Below are 18,323 nucleotides of genomic sequence, written 5' to 3'. Positions count from 1 at the left end.
AAACTGAATTATTATTCAAAAACATGTTTTTCTTTTTCTGACATAGATCTCTTAACTATTTTGGTTCAATAGTGTACATAGACTTAAGTGCACACCTCTGCAAGATTTAGAAGTAAAATGCATCTTATCTCAGACTTATCTTAAAAAATTTATATTTATAATATGAAGCAAGAACACTGTGGTGAAGAGATATTCGGATATTTATAATCATCAATTTTATTTTAATTTAATAAAATGAAAATAGTAATTGTGATTAAAAGATAGAATTAAGTTACTAAATTGAAACACTGTATACTTTTATCATATTTTAATGTTTTTTCTTTGTTTTTAACAATAATAGAAAATAACTCATCTTATAGTAATTACATTCAAAGATTATTATATCTGAACGAATTAAAATTTATTTTATAATTAAAAAATATTTTGATTTTAACTCATGGTGCTTATTGGTGCTTATTTTTTCTGGTAAGTGCGCTCTTATACCTCGTAGGCCCTCACTCTGCGGAGGTACCAGGATATTATGTATTTATTTATTATTTTTTCTAATGCCCGCCTCAACTCAAGCGTATTAGATTAGGGCAGATTTGTTGGCCATTCTTTCACTGGCACTATTCTAGGTGGGCCAACAATGCTCCCACAGTAAGGACAGCTGGTGCAGAGAATGAAAGAACATCCATGCCTTGTCCAAGATTCGAATCTAAAACCTTTCTGATTCAAGGCTAGTTCCCTGTCCCCTACACAGTTCGGGTTTAGTGATGTTATTTTTTATAATGTTATTTACCTTTAATATTGTTTAAAGCCTTGTAATTTTAAGCTGCATTTTTGAATTTAAAATTATTAAAAACTGTTAAATAGTGTAAATATTGATTGTGAAATAGATTTTTGCCTGATTTGTCTTTGTTTTGTTTTAGATGACTGCAAGTGGTGAAACTTCTACACAAAGACCTTTACACTTTGTTGTATTAGTAGTCGCAGCCTTTCTGTGTTACTATAATTCCCTGTACTGTGGATTTGTCTTTGATGACATGTCTGCAATTAGAGACAACAAAGATCTCAGACCTTCCACACCTGTACTTAATCTTTTCTTTAATGATTTTTGGGGAACACCTATACATAAGGTCAGTCTGATCTTAAAATATCTTTGTTCAGAATCACCAAACTTTACATGTTCTTTTTTTTAAATGGAATTCTAGTCAAAAATAGAGTAAAGAGCCATTGTGGCTCAGGGGTTAGAATGCTCATCTCCCTATGAAGTGACCCAGGTTTCAATACCAGCGATGGCTGATCGATATGAATTCTGCACCCCGCTTGTATCGACCTCAGTGCTGACGTAATAGTTCCTTAATCATAGACGAATAATGAGCTAAGAGTCCACTTGCTGTCAGGTTAACAGTGGGAGGTTTTCGTTGTTTTTCAATCCGTGTAACGCAAATGCGGATTAGTTCCATCAAAAAGTCCTCCATAACAGCGAATTTCTCCCAATACTTCATCCAGGAACTCCCTTGTTTTCCTGATTGGGTTCAAAATTTCAGGGGTTTGTTTTTGGACATTTGTAGTTGTAACCTCAAAATTGGATCAGCTGTTCAATGATGGTTATAAAATTTAAAAAAAAAAAAAAAAAATAAGTAAAAAATTGTGTGCTGCAAAATAATAATTAAAATTAAATGCTTTGTGACGATGACATGATTCAAAACATACAGGCAATAAAACAACATACTGTTTTATTGCCTGATGAAACTTGAAGTTTTTTTTTTTTGATAGTTGCCTTATTACCTTCGCTCAGTTTTCACAAGCAACTTAAGAGGTTTTCATGTATTTGATATTTTCTTCCTTGTAAATGCATCGGCAAGTTTTTATAACAGTTCTGTTTTTTTTTTTTTTTTGCTTAAATATTTATTTGCAGACTCATTCAAACTTATTTTTGATTTCACTTTTGATAAGGATTCAAACAACAGGTGCTGTATTTACTAAATGCCATTAAATTGTGTTTTAATTACAGTCTCCCATGGTTCTAATATTTTTATATAGTTAATCTTGATTTATTGCCTATATTTTCATGCAACTATTTGACTATAGATGGCAATTATAAATGGATTTAATGTCATCCATAAAAAATAATGTAAGGTAAAATTAATTTTACTTTTTTTACACATAATTTTATTTTAGTGTCTAAACTGTTTAATTTTTTAACTTTTATGTAAAGATTATTAATGAATTAGCAGGTTATGTAAATGTGATTTTAAATGAGTTTCAACTCAAGGGTTCCCTTCATTCACAAAACTTTTTAACTAACTTCATTAAAAAAACTTAACTAATGGAGAATTATATGTACTGATTTTTCCATATTTATTCTGTAACTAACTAATATTTTTGAATACTTTTAATTTTATTCATTCAAATGTGTTTCATTGATCTCAGTTAATCAATTTCGAATTTTAAGGTTGTAAATATTTTTAAAGCTTGAATTTTAAACTTCTTTAAACAATTACCCAAATATTTACAAAATATTTACAAAAATTATTCAAAAATATTAATTATTTACTGAATAAATAAAGAAATTTCACAGATGAAATTCTCTGTAGATTAATATAGCAGAAGTAAAATCTTTTTCTCTTTTTGTTTCTTTGTATCTTTTTTTTCATTTAAGGGGACCTTTAAATTGACGTTTTCAAATAAATAATTATATTTATAAATTAATTAAAATACCAAATGGTTAGCATTTAACAAAAAAAATTTGAGAGTGTACTAAGTGTACTTTTTTACTAAGAATTGTAAAAAAAAATAATAATTCTCAGAAATAATTGACAACCATATAGAAATTAATTACAACCTAACGAAATCTTAAATTGTTTTAGGCTAGATAGAAGATTTTGGCCTTTAATAGTTTGATTAGTATTTGTTGTTAAATAGTTGATATAGGTGTTATATTACTCAATTACAATTGTGTCATAAATAAATATTCTGTTTTATGATTTGTATTTTCTGATTTATGATGGCCTTCATTTTCAAGTTTAGGATCTGAATTCTGTAGTTAGTTGGTATTTTTACACCTTTAGCCTGACGGCAAGGGGACTCTAACCCACGATCCGTCTACCACAGGGGATATTTTACATTAACACTGTGGTCAACGCAATACGGGTCTGGTGTTCTTATCGACCAGCCATCGCTGGGATTTGAACCCGGGGCAAAGGCTGAAAGATAAACGCTCTATCCCCTGAGCCACCACGACTCTGGATCAAGAGGGAAATTTTGGGAGAAATTTTCCTCCATGGAGGACTTTTTAAGGGAACTAAACCACATTTGTGTTACGTGGAAAGGAAAACCTTCCATGGTTAGCATAGGGCAGGGGGATTCTAATCCATGATCTGTCTACCACTAATGATATTTTACGTTAATGCTGTGGTCGGTGCAAAATTCTTATCAATCAGCCATTTCTGGGATATCAAGCCCTGAACCACTCATTGGAAAGTGAGTGCTCTATCAGAGCCTCAACAGCTCTTTGTCATTGAAATTGATATATTTCTTCTAACCTATTCAATAATTGATATATATTGAATTGACATTTTCTTAATTGACTATTTTTCTTTCAGGAACACAGCCATAAATCATATCGACCGTTAACGGTTATCACTTTTCGTATCAACTATTATCTTCATCAACTTAGTGCTTGGGGATACCATTTTTTCAATATTATTCTACATGTTTTCGTCTGTATTTTGTACTTACGGTGAGGCTTATTTGTGTACCTTTTGATTTTAAGAATATTATATCCATTCACTTTTAGAAGAATTTTTTATTGTTCATTAGTAATTATTTGATGTTTATTTTACTTTTGTTAGATTTTAAGGCATTTTGTATTCCTAAAAAAATTTACTGTCCAATGTCGCACAATTTGTTTAAGAATACTCCAGAAATAGGTTACAACTTTTTTATCTTAACTTACGGAGTTCTTATTTGTTACATAACTAATTAATATTTTATTAATTAGTGAAATGTACTCTACTCCATCTAATCACCAAATTTTAAGTTTTAAGATTGTAAGTAATTATAAAACCTTAAATTTTGAAAAAGTTATAAAATATTAACTTTGTAACTAGATAGAAAATATATTCATTACGTCCTAGTAGTTCATAAAATTCTAAATTAAACTTTATATTAGTGATGTTAATAAATTAAAAAGTCTTGAGTAAATCAGAAATGAGACAAAAATGGATATTCTATAGTGTCTTGATTAAAAAATAACAAAGGTTGTTGTAGGCCATTAAAGCAAGGGATGCGATTGTTCTTGTTTTCCAGTGGCGCCATCTATAGCCTCTTGGACATGGGCCAATGTCCTACCAACTAGGCTATCCTGGCCGTTTTTTATCTCTGTTTTTATACTTTGTGTTCACTTTTTGTGGAATGACCCCACAGATCTTAAAAATATGGTAAAGTAGTTTATACAGAAGAGCGATTAATTGCTTATGCTTCTTAATGTTAACTTCACTATTTGCATATTTTGCTTATTTTGAATCTGGAACTATTGAACCAGACAGATTTAACGTGCACCAGCCACTATTTAATGCACAGAGAGTCTTCGACTGGCTGGATATGAACTCCCATTCTCACAAACATGAGTTCACCCTTCCAACCAAGCTATCCTGGCCTAAAAATAACAAATAAAAATATAGAATGTTAACAAATTTAAAAAAGAAAAATCATTGCTGCTTATAATGAACTAAACAGAATTAAGTAAAATTCTATTAAAATTGTTGACAAATATCTCTTGATTTTGAGTCAGGTGAATTTTAGTACTCTTATTTTTAAAATAACAGGTTTCTATAATTGTTTCAAGATTTATATGTTTTCAAATAAATAAACAAGGTCCCTTGAAAATTGCTGCCAATTAAACAAACAAATAGATAAATAAAATGAAGAAAGAAATACTTGTGATAACTGCTTGTAATGTTGAATAGAATTGAGTAAAATTAAATTAAAATTGGCATAAAATGCCCTTAGATATAGGGTCAGATGAATTGTGAAGCTCGTTAAGATAGTAACATTTTACAACTTTTTTCATCATTTATATGTTAACCTTTGGTTTTACTTTAAACTATATCTTATTTTCATTCCTTAATTTGTTTCAGATTATGTCAATATTTTTTATCTTCTACTGCTAGTTTCATTGCTGCGCTTTTATTTGCTGTACATCCTATTCACACAGAAGCGGTGAGTGTAATTATTTAAAACTGATTGAGATTATGTTAGGTACTTATGTACTGCCATTCACTTATGTACATCCCTTAAAAAAATTATTCTTAGTAAAAATATAAAATTTAAAATTGTTTTTTTGTATGTTCTTGTAAATATTCTTTTTTAATTAAAAAAAGAAAATAATAAAGTAAAGTAACTATTGGAATTGTTGAATTCATTTGCATTAAATTATCTTTGAATTATGAATTAAAATTGGCAACTATATCTATGAAATCTCAAATTTTTTAAATCCATTTTTTAACTATTGATCTTTTAACAAAATTTCTTTGTTTCTTCATTAAATAAATATCCAGCCTGTTATTTAATCAGGTCCTATTTTCAAATGAGTTCAAAGTTGTTCATTAAAAGGTTAATATGAAGTTAATGTGCAATGGAATTGCTTTTTTTGTCAGAGTTGAAAAATAAAGAGTAATTTATTAAAAAATTTTTTAATGTGCTTTTAATGCAATTTACTACCATCTTTTAAAATGGATCAAGGTCACTAATGGACTAGGTATAGAATTTGGTTGTAAAAACTGATAAAATATATTACTGACTTTAAAGTGCATTTTTTTTAAAGAAAATTAAATTTTATTCCAAAACCATGTTTAATTATAAATTTGAAAAAATGGATGCTTCATAGTTATTGTGGTTTTGTTTAAGTATGAAATAAACAAAATGGCTTTATTTTTTTTCTTTAGGTAACTGGTATTGTAGGAAGGGCTGAAATTCTATCTTCAATTTTCTTCCTTCTGGCTTTCATAGCTTATATTAAATCCACTTTACCTCTGCATAATACTGGCATAAGTAAGTTGCAAATATATATGTTTTGCTTTACATGATTTCCCCCCCCCCCCCAATGTTGCTAAGAAATGATGTACACCATATCAAACTACATCTAGGAACTCAAAATCTGCTTCCCCCTTTAGTATTTTTTCCATATATGTAGTTATAGTATTTCTAAAAGTTAAACTTAACATAAATTACGTTTAATTTTTTAGTTTCTCACTTGTCATTAAGACAATTTTTGTAAAATAATAATTATAGAGTAGAAACCGAATTATTTGGAAGACTGAGTACTATCGAGGATGTCTGAATTTCTCAATTTTCCGGATCGCTAAAAAATTATTCAATATAGCTTAACTATAAACCTACGTTAACCATCTTAGCTGTTTTAGTATTTTAATTAAGAAATTGTATTTTAACCTTATTACATTTTGTGGGAAAGTATAGTGATAAGTTTTTTTATTGCCCTTTTACTTTCTGTTTACTGATATGCATTTCTAATGCATTTCCTTCTTGTAAATCAAAGAGAAAATGAAATCAGCATGACGTTTCTATATGTATGATTTATGGTAGTTTATCGAAATAACTAATTTGTCCCTTCACTACCCATTGTTGACCTAAAGATCTTCAAAGTAAATATGACTACACTAGGTGAAAAAAAGTTCCCATGCCTTTCTCACCATTCAAATTCAAGGACAACTGAAATTTTTGCATTTTGACGAAGGATTTAGTGGTTTCCCCCTCAATTTAACACATGGGTGTTAGTTCCATCAAAAAGTGCTCCATAAAGGCAATTTCTCCCAATATTTAATCCAGGAGTTCCCTTGTCTTCTGGATTGGGTTTCAAATTACAAAGCTACTGACTTGAACATTAGTAGTCGTAAACCCAAAAAAAAATTGGTCGGCTATTAAACGACAGTTGTAAAGTAAATATATATGTAGGGAGCCGTGATGGCTCAGGGAATAGAGCGTTCACCTTCCAATTAGGCAAACTAGGTTCAAATTCCAGGGATGGCTGGTCGAAACGAATTCTGCACACGGCTGGCACCGACCACAGCGCTGACATAAAATATCTTCAGTGGTAGACGGTACATGGGTTAGAGTTCCCTTGCCGTCAAGCTAACCATGGGAAGTTTCTTTGGTTTTCCTCCATGTAACGCAAATATGGGTTAGTTCTATCAAAACGTCCTCCACCAAGACAAATTTCTCCCCAAAGCTTGATCCAGCAGTTCCCTTGTCTTCTGGATTGGATTCAAAACCACAAGTCTATGGAGTTGAACATCAGTAGTCATACACCCAAAATTGAGTTGACTGTACAATCACGGTTATATATATATGAAAAATATACTGGTATAATATATTCTTATTAGTTACTATTGTTCATAAAGATATTTTATTTATTTTTGTTACTTTTTACTGAAACCAGAAAAAGTGAATTTTATCTAATGAAAAAATTTGTTTCAATTTTAATAATTTGATTTATAAATTATTTTAATGTAATTAAAATTTGATTGTTATAGTGAGACAAAGAAGCATTTTAACAAAAATATGTTAATATTTTGCCTAAAAGTCAAATCTGAAATATTCCTTTTCAAAATTCAAAATTTTTCTTCTCATATAAGTTTAAATTTTTTTTTCTCCAGATGATTATTAAAAAATGATTTGAAGCTGATTCAGAAATTTAGTATAATTTTCTATCTTTACATAACAGTGTTTTATTATTAAATAAATTTAAACATCACTGAAGATTAATTTTTTGAATCTAATTACTGTTCAATATATTTTTGGGATAACCATAACTATTTAATTATTTAGATCGCCTTCCTTTGAGCTGTTGTCTATTTTTTATCATTTGTGCTACTTTGTCTAAAGAACAAGGCATTACTGTTGCTGGTGTGTGCTTCTTGTATGAAATTTTTGTTGTTCAAAAGGTGAGAATATTATATTCATATTTGTGCTTCTCAGTTACGATCCTATCAACAGAATTCACTTATATTAGTTGTTTTGTAACAAAACTTTTGATTTTCATAAAAGTCTTGTCTTAACTTTCACTATCAGTTTATATTTGAGCTATAAAGAAACAACCATTTGACCAAAGTTTGTTATTTTTTCTGAATGACTCAGAAATGACTTTTTATTTGCACTTGCTTCTCTCATGTTGTAAATATTTATTCATTGCTTACTATGTATTATTAGCTGCCAACTCTACTGTATTTTGCCAGTCTTCTTTGCATTATTGATTTAAACAAAATTTCTCCTGGATTTTATATTTTCCCTAAAAATTATAGATAGATATTTTACTTTGCTCAGTCATTGCTTGTTTGTGTATTTAAATAAGTAATACTGCTAAACATTAAAGTAATTCAAATTCAAAATAATAAGTTTTTTTTAAAAAAAAATTTTTTAAATATTTTTTTTAAAATTTAAACGACTTAAAACTCCTCATGCACCACAAAGTATAGCACGAGGCTTACAGTTGTAAGTAGAAGACAAAAAGAAGAAAAATTTACAAATTTACATTAAAAACAAAATTCCGCAAGGCCGCAAGACTTTCAATACTTTTGACCAGTTCTGATAAGACAGGTGGCCAACAAATAGAAAGACGTCTCAAATCAGTCTTTAAATTCATTCGGGCACTCGCATACAGACTACAATGAAGAAGAATATGTTCAGCATCACCGCAAGCACAAATTCCACTGGTCTGCAGATGGAAACAAAATAAATATCTCTTAAAATTTCCATGGTTTGTTAAAATTTGGGTCAATTTAAAATCAGTTGCAAAGAATTTACATTGCAAACGGTGAAAAATGGATGGAAAGAACCTTTTCGTCCAAAGCGACCGAGGCGAGGCAAGAAATTCAGCATTGATCAGTTTGAATCCTTTTTTTTGTTTTGTTACAGTATCGTAAAATTTTCATTTTTTGCAACTCTCTAATTTTAAATTAATTGAAGAATGTCTTTAGAGCTACTAAATGGATGTAAAGTAATAAAAACAATCTACATCCAAGCTCATTTAATGTCAATCATAAATAGAAAAATTCCAGAAAATATTTAAATTTGTAATTATTAGTGGAATGTAGTGGAATTTTATTGACTATAAAAATCCCGAAAACTCTAGTAAATATAATAATATTAATAGAAAATCTAGGAAAAATATTTTAGATATTAAGCACTGCTTAATACCTATTATAGTCTTACACTGCATACTGCTTAATACCTATTACCTATTATAGGTAATATTCTATTAATATTATTTTGAAAAATCTACTGTTTTTGTTTATTGTTTGCATATTCACAGCTTTGGATATTTATAATTAATACAAAATTAGTCTTATTTTTAAAAATATTTCATTTGTAAATACAAAATTAATGAAATAATAATAACTACTCTACATCTCCAGAATGTTCTGCAGCAGAGAAAATTAAAATTTTTTATTTGAACTGCAATGTAGCCTTAAATGCATATTTGATATGGAAATTTTGTAGATAGACCAAAGAAAGTTTTTTAAAAAGAAGAAAGATAAGAAAGAAAGACTAGTTTTATTTAAAAATAACAAGGATTTTCTCGTTTAAATCCAGTAACACAGTTTTGTTTTTTTTAAAATTCATATGACTTCAGTTTTGTTCTCATTTTACATTAATATATTTGCTATTTCAGCTCCGTTTCAGTGATTTGGCACAACTTTTACAAAATGGATCTATATTCAAAGGATTACCCATGTGGCTTAGAAATATGGTAATTAGAATTAGCTTTGTTGCAGCCATTACCATTTGCCTTCTAATAGCTAGAGTTAAAATTATGGGAGCACAGTTGCCAATATTCACAAAGTAAGTTCATGATCTTCATGATCTTGTGTATCATTTGCTAAAAATCCAGAATATTGAGAATTAAATTTATATGGTTAAAAAATTTGAACAGAACTTTACACAGAAGAGAATTTTTCGTGACATTGATGTTTTATTTAAATTTCTCATTAACGAAATTAATTTAGTTTTTGATCAGTTATTACAGTTCCACTTAGCTTAATTTTAATTTATGTATATAAAAGAAAAAAGAACTTTTAGAGCATATTAAAGTTTTTTTCCATTATTTTGACAAAATTTATTTCAGATAAATAGTTAATATCTGAAATTTTTTTCACTCTCTCAAGATGTTATAACAGAGGTTGGTATGAAGAGTGTTCCATGCATTTTTTTTTTCCATTTAAAATAACGTGTCATAAATGCAAAAGTATTTTCAGTGCTCAATGTATTTCAGATATACTACTATATTTTGTTACCTGGCCTTGTGTTATTATTCAGAAATCAACCCTAATTGTCTTTGAATATTCGAAATTTTTTTGTTGTTTTGATTTATGAGTATTACTATTAAATAATGAAACAAGCCTCATTTAAACTAATCAATATGAAACTTTTTTTTCTCTTTTTTAATGATACTGTTTTTTTATTTTTTTATCCTTAATTAACTAAAAAAATCCTATAACTTTATTTAATAAATTAAGTATATATTGTTATTCAAAATTGTGAGCTTAAAAGTATAAGTAAGCAGAGTGGAAATATTTTATATTCAAATTCATTTAATGACAAACATAAAGGGGGTAATATTTTATTTGTAATAGTTATCGGGAAATTTATAATATTTCTTTCTATTATTTCTATCAATTATTTCTTTCTTATTTTTATGTTAGTAGCTACATAAAATAATATTGTCTCTGTAGTATTGAAAATTGAATAAGTGTGATATTTAATTTTCAGTTTTAACTGATTAATTCATGAATTTTTAGATTTGATAATCCAGCTGCTGCTTCTTCTACTCCAGTTAGACAATTAACATTCAATTACTTACTACCAGTTAATGCTTGGCTTCTTCTGTTTCCTTCTGACTTGTGCTGTGATTGGACGATGGGAACTATTCCACTTATAACTTCACTCTTAGATCCTCGTAATTTAGCCACTCTTGCCCTTTATGCAACGTTAGCTGCTATGTTATGGTTTGCTTTGACCGCAGACCCGAAACACTTCCAAATTATATCTATAGTAAGTTGTTTTATTAACTTTATCATCTATCAATTTCTTTCGATTATATTTATAAGTACATGTTGGGTTACTGACATTCAATCAATATTTATATTAGAAAGAAAATTTGAATGAAATTCTGTGAGGGTTATATTTAGCTTTTTTTATCTCACAAATAAATATTATAAATATAATATATATAAAGTAGATATATATAATAAATTATGTATAATAAAATGTATGTAATAAAATATATATAATAAAATATATATAATAAAATATATATAATAAAATATATATAATAAAATATATATAATAAAATATATATAATAAAATATATATTATAAAATAAATATAATATAACAAATAAATAAACATAAATGCAAATTAGTCTAGATTCTATGAGCTATCAAAAATATATCTCCACCTACAAAATAGAGAATTCAAAATTTGTTATTTGAAACAATTTAAAATTGAAATTTGATTCATGAATTTGTCATTAATTATATATGAAATTGTTTTTGATTAGTCAATGTCACTTCTGGTGCTTCCATTTCTACCTGCTTCAAATATGTTTTTTCCTGTGGGCTTTGTGGTGGCAGAACGGATATTGTACATACCTAGTATGGGCTTCTGCTTTCTTATAGCCTATGGATGGAGCCTTATATACAGAAGAATGTAAGTCACCATTTAAAATATACTTTAGAAATTATGATCACACATTATAACAACAATCATTATTAATATACATGCTAATGAAGATAAACGTAAATAAAATATTGGCAACTAAAATGTAAAAAAATAAAACAGTGTGAAATTGTTTATCATAAAAAATGAAGAAAATGAAAATGTAAAAATCTTAAAAATTATTCATTAGTTCTTTAGAAAAAACTGTATTATAAGGTTGCCATAAAAATTTACTTTAAAAGATGTGGAAATTTAAGAAGAAAAAAAAAAAACTGTACATCAAATAAAGACATTACATAATTTATTTTCAAAAATTGATTCAATAGGATCCCCAAAAAACTATATTTATTGTTTACATAGGATAAACAGTTTGTCTTCTTTTAAATATGAATTAAAACTCTGCTTTAATAATGTTTATATGTTTATAAATTTTTATATCAATGTTATGATGTTTGGAGTCTTTTTCTCCAAATATCCGTATTTAGCTTTCCTGTGTCTCAAAAACCTCTTAGAAATTATTTTAATTCTTTTTTTCTATTATTTAACATAATATTTCATTTAGTGCTATAAATAATATAAAATGACACAAGTTTTATTTTTCAAAAAAAATTTTTCTTCATAAAATCTACATTAAAATGTTATTTAAATTTCATCAACCATATAAAAAAATATTGACAATTACAATATAAAATTAATCCCACACATTTGCTTATGGCATTGATTTTTGCACTACATCATTCAATAAACACAATAAAATGGTGATACTAACTTTTTAGTATCAGAATTTTATTGTATTGAATTATTTGTATTTCTTTTAATACATAAAATTAACTAAGCATTTTTAATACTAAAAGAAAGTACAAACCTTTTTTCATTTATCATTTTTAAATCATTATTGATGAAATTTTTTAAAAACTTGCTAAAATAGTTACCATTGTTTAACCTGTGTTGTTCCTGAACAACTTACTTCAAAAAATTGCTTCAATAACGATAGTTAAATTAACAGTTAAAGACAGGCTTAATTTATCAATCCAGACATTTTATCATTCATGGTAATTATGTTTGATTATAAAATGGAACTTTTATTATACGGAAAGAAAACTTTACTTCTTCACACTAAAATCAATTCAAAATATTCTGTATAAGCTCTATATTTTTACTACATTAGAATTTAAAAAAATTATAGTGTATTTATATTTAATTTTGTTAGGTACAAATTATGTAAAAAAAATGTGGTTCACAAAATGGTGCAAATTTTAAAACTATTTTTCTTTGCTCTTTTCAGGGGAAGAAAACGTTATTTGATATATCTTATACTAGTAGTCATTATATTTCATTCTTTAAAAACGATTCTAAGAAATTTTGATTGGTAAGTAATGATTGTCTTTATAAAATTGTTGTTTTTATGATATTTCATATTTTTTTTAAACATAAATTCAGTATATTTTCAATCAATTGTGTTCTGATTAACCTGTATTATTGTCAACATTGACCTGTGACAATTGTGATACAGTTGGGAATTGTTGTTGGTTCAAAGTACTTTGTAAAAAAGTTTTATTAAGTCAGTGAAACTGTAAATCTAAAAAAATGATTCTTAGTAATTTTGATTGATGTATCAATGCTTATGATCAATATCTGTTGCATTGTATCAATGATCACTATCTGTTACATTTTGCAGGTTACTAAGTTTTGACAATTTAATGATGGGGATTTTTTTTTTTTTTTTACGAGGGAGAGAGAGTTTTTACACAATAAAGCTGGGTTATGCTGAAGAATGATGCTTTTTGTCTATGCACAAAATTTCTGCTTAATCAAATAAGCCTAATTTAGTTTGAATTGCTTGTTTATTACAAGTTATTTATATATTATTGAAAGGTAGTACAAGGATTATTACAAGGTATATATTAAAAAAGATCACATTTTCAACTCTATTTTCTACAATATTACTTGTTAGGTACATTGAACAAATTGAAAACAACAATGGACTTTTTTTTTTCCAAAATAATCTTGACTTAAAATGTTTTCATCAAAGGTTTTAGATAAAGTTATGCTTCATTCTTGAAAAATTGCTCAATATAACACATTTCTAAGGTTAATATGGATCCTTATCAACATGCATTTATTAGTTAATATTAATATATCATTGTGTTATTAAAATACAAAACTATTACAAATGCAAGGAAATTGAAAATTTTAAGGGTTGCTTGTATGTAATGTAGGTGTTAAATGTATTTGTATCATTGAATATTTTTTATGCATACTAATAAAAATTAAATTACATTTTAATTCAGAGCAAATTAATATTGAATACTTAAAGCTGCAGCTAATATCACAATAATAAAAGTATAAGACTGCACAAATGCTAAAAATATACATATTTTCATTTAGAAAATTGAAAAATTTTTTAGTCTTCTTTTATTACTTTGAAAATATTTGTTGCCTTCATATATTGAATTATAATTATAAATTTTAACTTTGGAAAAGCTCTATTATATTTCTTTTAAGAAACAAATTTTTATTTAATTAATTTATTATTTTTAAGGCAAAATTATACCAGTGCTTATTAATAATCATTTACTTTTAGTTTATTTTACTTTGCTATTTTATATTATGTTACAAATATTATTTTACATTAGGAATTATTTTGTATCCATTTTAGGGTGTCTGAAAAAGAAATATTTGCTGCTGGTCTAAAAGTAAATCAAAGAAATGCTAAGCTGTATAATAATGTTGGCCATGCCTTAGAAAGTAAAGGCCAATTCAGTGAAGCTCTGCATTATTTTCTGCAAGCTGCAAGGTGATCATTTTCTCTCTATTGTTTAAAATATTAATTTATACATTACAGTTTTTGTGGATGTGATGCCACAATAGGCATTACATATTTCCTACCTTTTAAAATTTCTTGAATTTCTTAAACTTATATTTTTTAAGTTATTCTTAATAGAATTGCAATTAAATTAAATCAATTATTTAACTTTTATTGTAATTTATGAAAAGCTAACATAAAATATTTTATTCTTTTCTTATCAATCAATGTAAGAGCTAACTTTTTATTTCAGTACTAATGTACTCATTAATTCATAAAATTTGAAAACAAAATTCTATTTATAACTCTTTATTTCTTACCGCAAATACGTTTAAGTGGCATGTTTATACTAATTCTCACAGTCTTGTTGGGGATTCGTAATGGCCAAAGTATTTTTAAATCTGATATTGATTATGAAGAGTTGGCTTTCTATTTGGCGATGTTATATTTCAAAAAATCACCAACCTTGGATCTCTTCCCCATGCTCCTAATTGTCTGTTGGGAACAATTAATTCACTTTCAATTTCCAATTTTTTGGCGACTGGGGGTGCCCTTTTGGGCATCCCATTCCCATCTGTTGAATATCAAAAAAATTGTAATTAAAATTTTCGATTAAAGAGAATGATTTTGCTTAGGGTTTTTTTCTTTAATTTTATATTTTAAATATGGCCATTTTTAATCAATTAATATTTACTTAATAAATAATATCTTTCTTTTAGGGTATTATTCATTTCTCTGAGATAATTATCACTATAGCACATCCAAATTAAGATGTATCTGCAACGACCAAAAATATGCTTAAAATATGCTGCCTGTACGAATCCACTAATTAATTTAAATCGATCTCCGTCCCAACAATGGGGAAAATTACATTATATGTGACATTTCGTGAAATATGTACATAAAAATGATGTACCACCAATTGACACAAATTTATAAATAATTCTGAATTAAACAATAGAGGAGACAATTGTTTCATTTATAAAAGATTTTTAAGGTGCCAAAAAGTCATAATTTTGAAAATAACAGCTGCTAAATAAAAACTATGCAACTCCAAATAAAAACTACTTATGATTTAAGATTGTTGAATGCCCATAATTATTTTGTGATGATGATCATCACTCACTCATTAAGAATGAAGCAGCCGCAGGAGACAGCATGGTGAAAAAAGGAATTTATATTTAAGTAAGTTAAATACTGTGAAACCCTCAGGAAAGACCTCCTCTATTTGCGACCACTTTTGGGAGGAGCAGAATTTTTTCCATAGACTTCCTGTTGAAGAAAATCTTTAGGAGAGACCATTAAAACCTCTCTCAGTGACCTGGTAAACATTTGCACCAAATGGGGGAAAAGGTCAAATAAAGAAACATTAAAAAATATTTGTGTGAGGCTCTTATTGAGAGAGCTCTTTTTGACGATACAATCTCATGTTGTATCGTCAAAATACTAGTCATACACAGTCAGAGTGCGCTAAAGACAATGCTATCAATAATTTACTTTTAAAGTTTAAAGCTAAATTAGGAAAAAAAGTTATTTTAGAAAAAACAAACATCTCAAACAAACCTCTTCTGCTCTTCTTCTAATGATATAAATTTAAATGCAAACTTAAAAAAGAGAAACATACTTGCTTATTTATTTAAAATAGCTTTATCATTTATAAATGGTATATTTGTTTTTAAATATAATTATATCAGTTGGTATTATTTTTATGGACTAAATTTTATTCATCAATCCACCTTTTCATGATGTCAACAGAAGTGGCATTTCCGCACCAAGAAAATGACACTGACTAAAATTAGTCATTACAAATTTTTTACCGTGTTGTAAAATCATTTTAGTGTCCAACCTGATGACATTGGTGCTCATATGAATGTGGGGAGAACCTACAACAACTTAAAAATGTACGATGAAGCGGAACAAGCATTTTGGAAGGTAAGTTATATTCTAAATCTTGTGTTGAAAAATATTTTTTAAAAATAAACAATAGTTTAAAGTAATGATGTTTCAAGTCATTGCAATGATATCCTGTGTCAGCTGTAAAACTACAGGATAGTCCATGCTGTATATCTTAAAAGTTAAATAGGTCGTATAAACCCAATTAATTTTTTCAACTGTATCAATAAAAATCTTTATTTTCAAGTACTCTATCTGGCCAAAAATATCCGGACACCGGGCTGTTATACTCAGGATATCTGCGCACCTGGAAAGTCATAAATTTCGGTATTGAACAAAATTTGTCATGAAATGTCATAATTTTAACTATTTAAAAAAAAAAAAAAACATGAAAAGTCATGGATTTAGATCTCCAAAAAATCTTATTTTTAAAATGGAATTTACCCCCCAATTTCATGGTGTTCCGAATATCTGAATTTGTAACAAAATCCCCACTCACACTCCTACTTTATTAAAATATAAAATGTTTTTATCATGTTCTTTAAAAATTATGGCGTTCTTTAAAAAAATTAAAGAAAAAACATCATTTTTAGAGCGAGTTATCTTTTAAACTTCTGTGATTTCAGAATTTTTGTTATTATTTATTTTTATTTTATCAATTTAAAATTTTAGCTGAAACAAACCAGTCATTGGCGAATTTTTTTATTTCTAAATGAGAACAGAAAAAATTAGAAGTATTTCTTTCCTTTCCGATGAACAAGAAAAGTGTCTTTAAATTGTAATTCTGCAGAAAAAAAGAGAAAAAAAATTATTTGTTTTTGAAATTTTTTTTCCAGCTATTTTATTGCTTCAACTCTTTCTTTACTCTGTTTTTTAAATTTAGAATCTATAAATATGAAGATGCAGAGTATAACAGTTTTGGTTATACCTATCATTTCAATGAATGTTATTATAATGCTTTTTTAAATTTATTGTTGTGTTTTTGTCGGAGAAAATTGTAACTTAGTTAAGTCATGAAAAATTCTTGGAATTAGTCATGGAAAGTCATGAATTTGAAAATCTAAAATGTTGCAGATGCCCTGTATAGTGGTAAAAGTATAATGATGTGGGACTGTTTCTCTTGGTTTGGCTTGTGTCCATTAGTTTCTGTAGTTGGAAACATGAACTCTGAGATGTATATTGACATTCTGGACAATGTGGCTCTCTTCCACCAAGATAACTGCTCCATTCACATATTGAGGCTTGCCCGGACGTTGTTTGACGAAATGGGTGTTTAAAATCTCGACTGGCCTTCTCAGTTCTAAATCCCAGAACACCTTTGGGATAAATTAGAGCGCAGATTACATAGCCAGCCAAATCGGCCATTCTTCCTCACTGCTATGGAAGTCGATTCCAATGGCCACCTATCAAAAACTGGTCGAAAGTCTTCCCAGGCTTGTGCAGGCTGCCATCAAGGCAAAAGGGGGAACTACATTATATTAATATGTGTCTCAGGTTGCTCTAAGTCCGAACCACTGGGTGTGCAGATTCTTTTGACCTTGTTTTTGCATTACTTTAATTACTTTCACTTATTTTATTAAATTACTTCGACTTTTTTATTTGATTACTTTTATTTTCTTTTTATTTAATTACTTTTCTATTACTTTACTGGATATTACAAATCATTTTTAACATTTTCTTCCACAGGCTAAAAATCTTTTACCTCGAGCTCGTCCAGGTGAAACATATCAGGCTCGTATCGCTCCAAGCCACCTTAATGTCTTTTTAAATCTTGCAAATTTAATATCTAGAAACGGCACCAGACTTCAAGAAGCCGATGCAGTAAGTTTTTTTACTCACAATTTTTGCTTTTATTACATCTTATTCTAAACTAAAATTTAATCAGACACAAAGAAAAACTTAA

General features: G+C 27.7%; 1 protein-coding gene across 1 annotated transcript in view; it reads left to right on the top strand.

Moving 5' to 3' along the window:
* LOC107443870 (protein O-mannosyl-transferase Tmtc3) overlaps positions 1 to 18,323 on the top strand; it is a 41,422-nt gene that overhangs the window by 9,609 nt on the left and 13,490 nt on the right. The window contains exons 2-13 of the mRNA XM_016057875.4: positions 912 to 1,118; positions 3,591 to 3,727; positions 5,127 to 5,208; positions 5,934 to 6,039; positions 7,834 to 7,949; positions 9,677 to 9,846; positions 10,803 to 11,055; positions 11,564 to 11,712; positions 13,007 to 13,090; positions 14,381 to 14,518; positions 16,366 to 16,459; positions 18,107 to 18,241. Of these exons, the coding sequence (XP_015913361.3) occupies positions 912 to 1,118; positions 3,591 to 3,727; positions 5,127 to 5,208; positions 5,934 to 6,039; positions 7,834 to 7,949; positions 9,677 to 9,846; positions 10,803 to 11,055; positions 11,564 to 11,712; positions 13,007 to 13,090; positions 14,381 to 14,518; positions 16,366 to 16,459; positions 18,107 to 18,241 (1,671 nt within the window). The remainder of the gene's footprint in view (positions 1 to 911; positions 1,119 to 3,590; positions 3,728 to 5,126; positions 5,209 to 5,933; positions 6,040 to 7,833; positions 7,950 to 9,676; positions 9,847 to 10,802; positions 11,056 to 11,563; positions 11,713 to 13,006; positions 13,091 to 14,380; positions 14,519 to 16,365; positions 16,460 to 18,106; positions 18,242 to 18,323) is intronic.

This window comes from Parasteatoda tepidariorum, chromosome 10, assembly GCF_982258835.1.
Source record: "Parasteatoda tepidariorum strain Cologne lab strain chromosome 10, Ptep-v5.0, whole genome shotgun sequence".
NCBI lineage: Eukaryota > Metazoa > Arthropoda > Arachnida > Araneae > Theridiidae > Parasteatoda > Parasteatoda tepidariorum.
The sequence above is the reverse complement of the archived record's forward strand: the minus strand, read 5'-3'. Positions and strand labels throughout refer to the sequence as shown.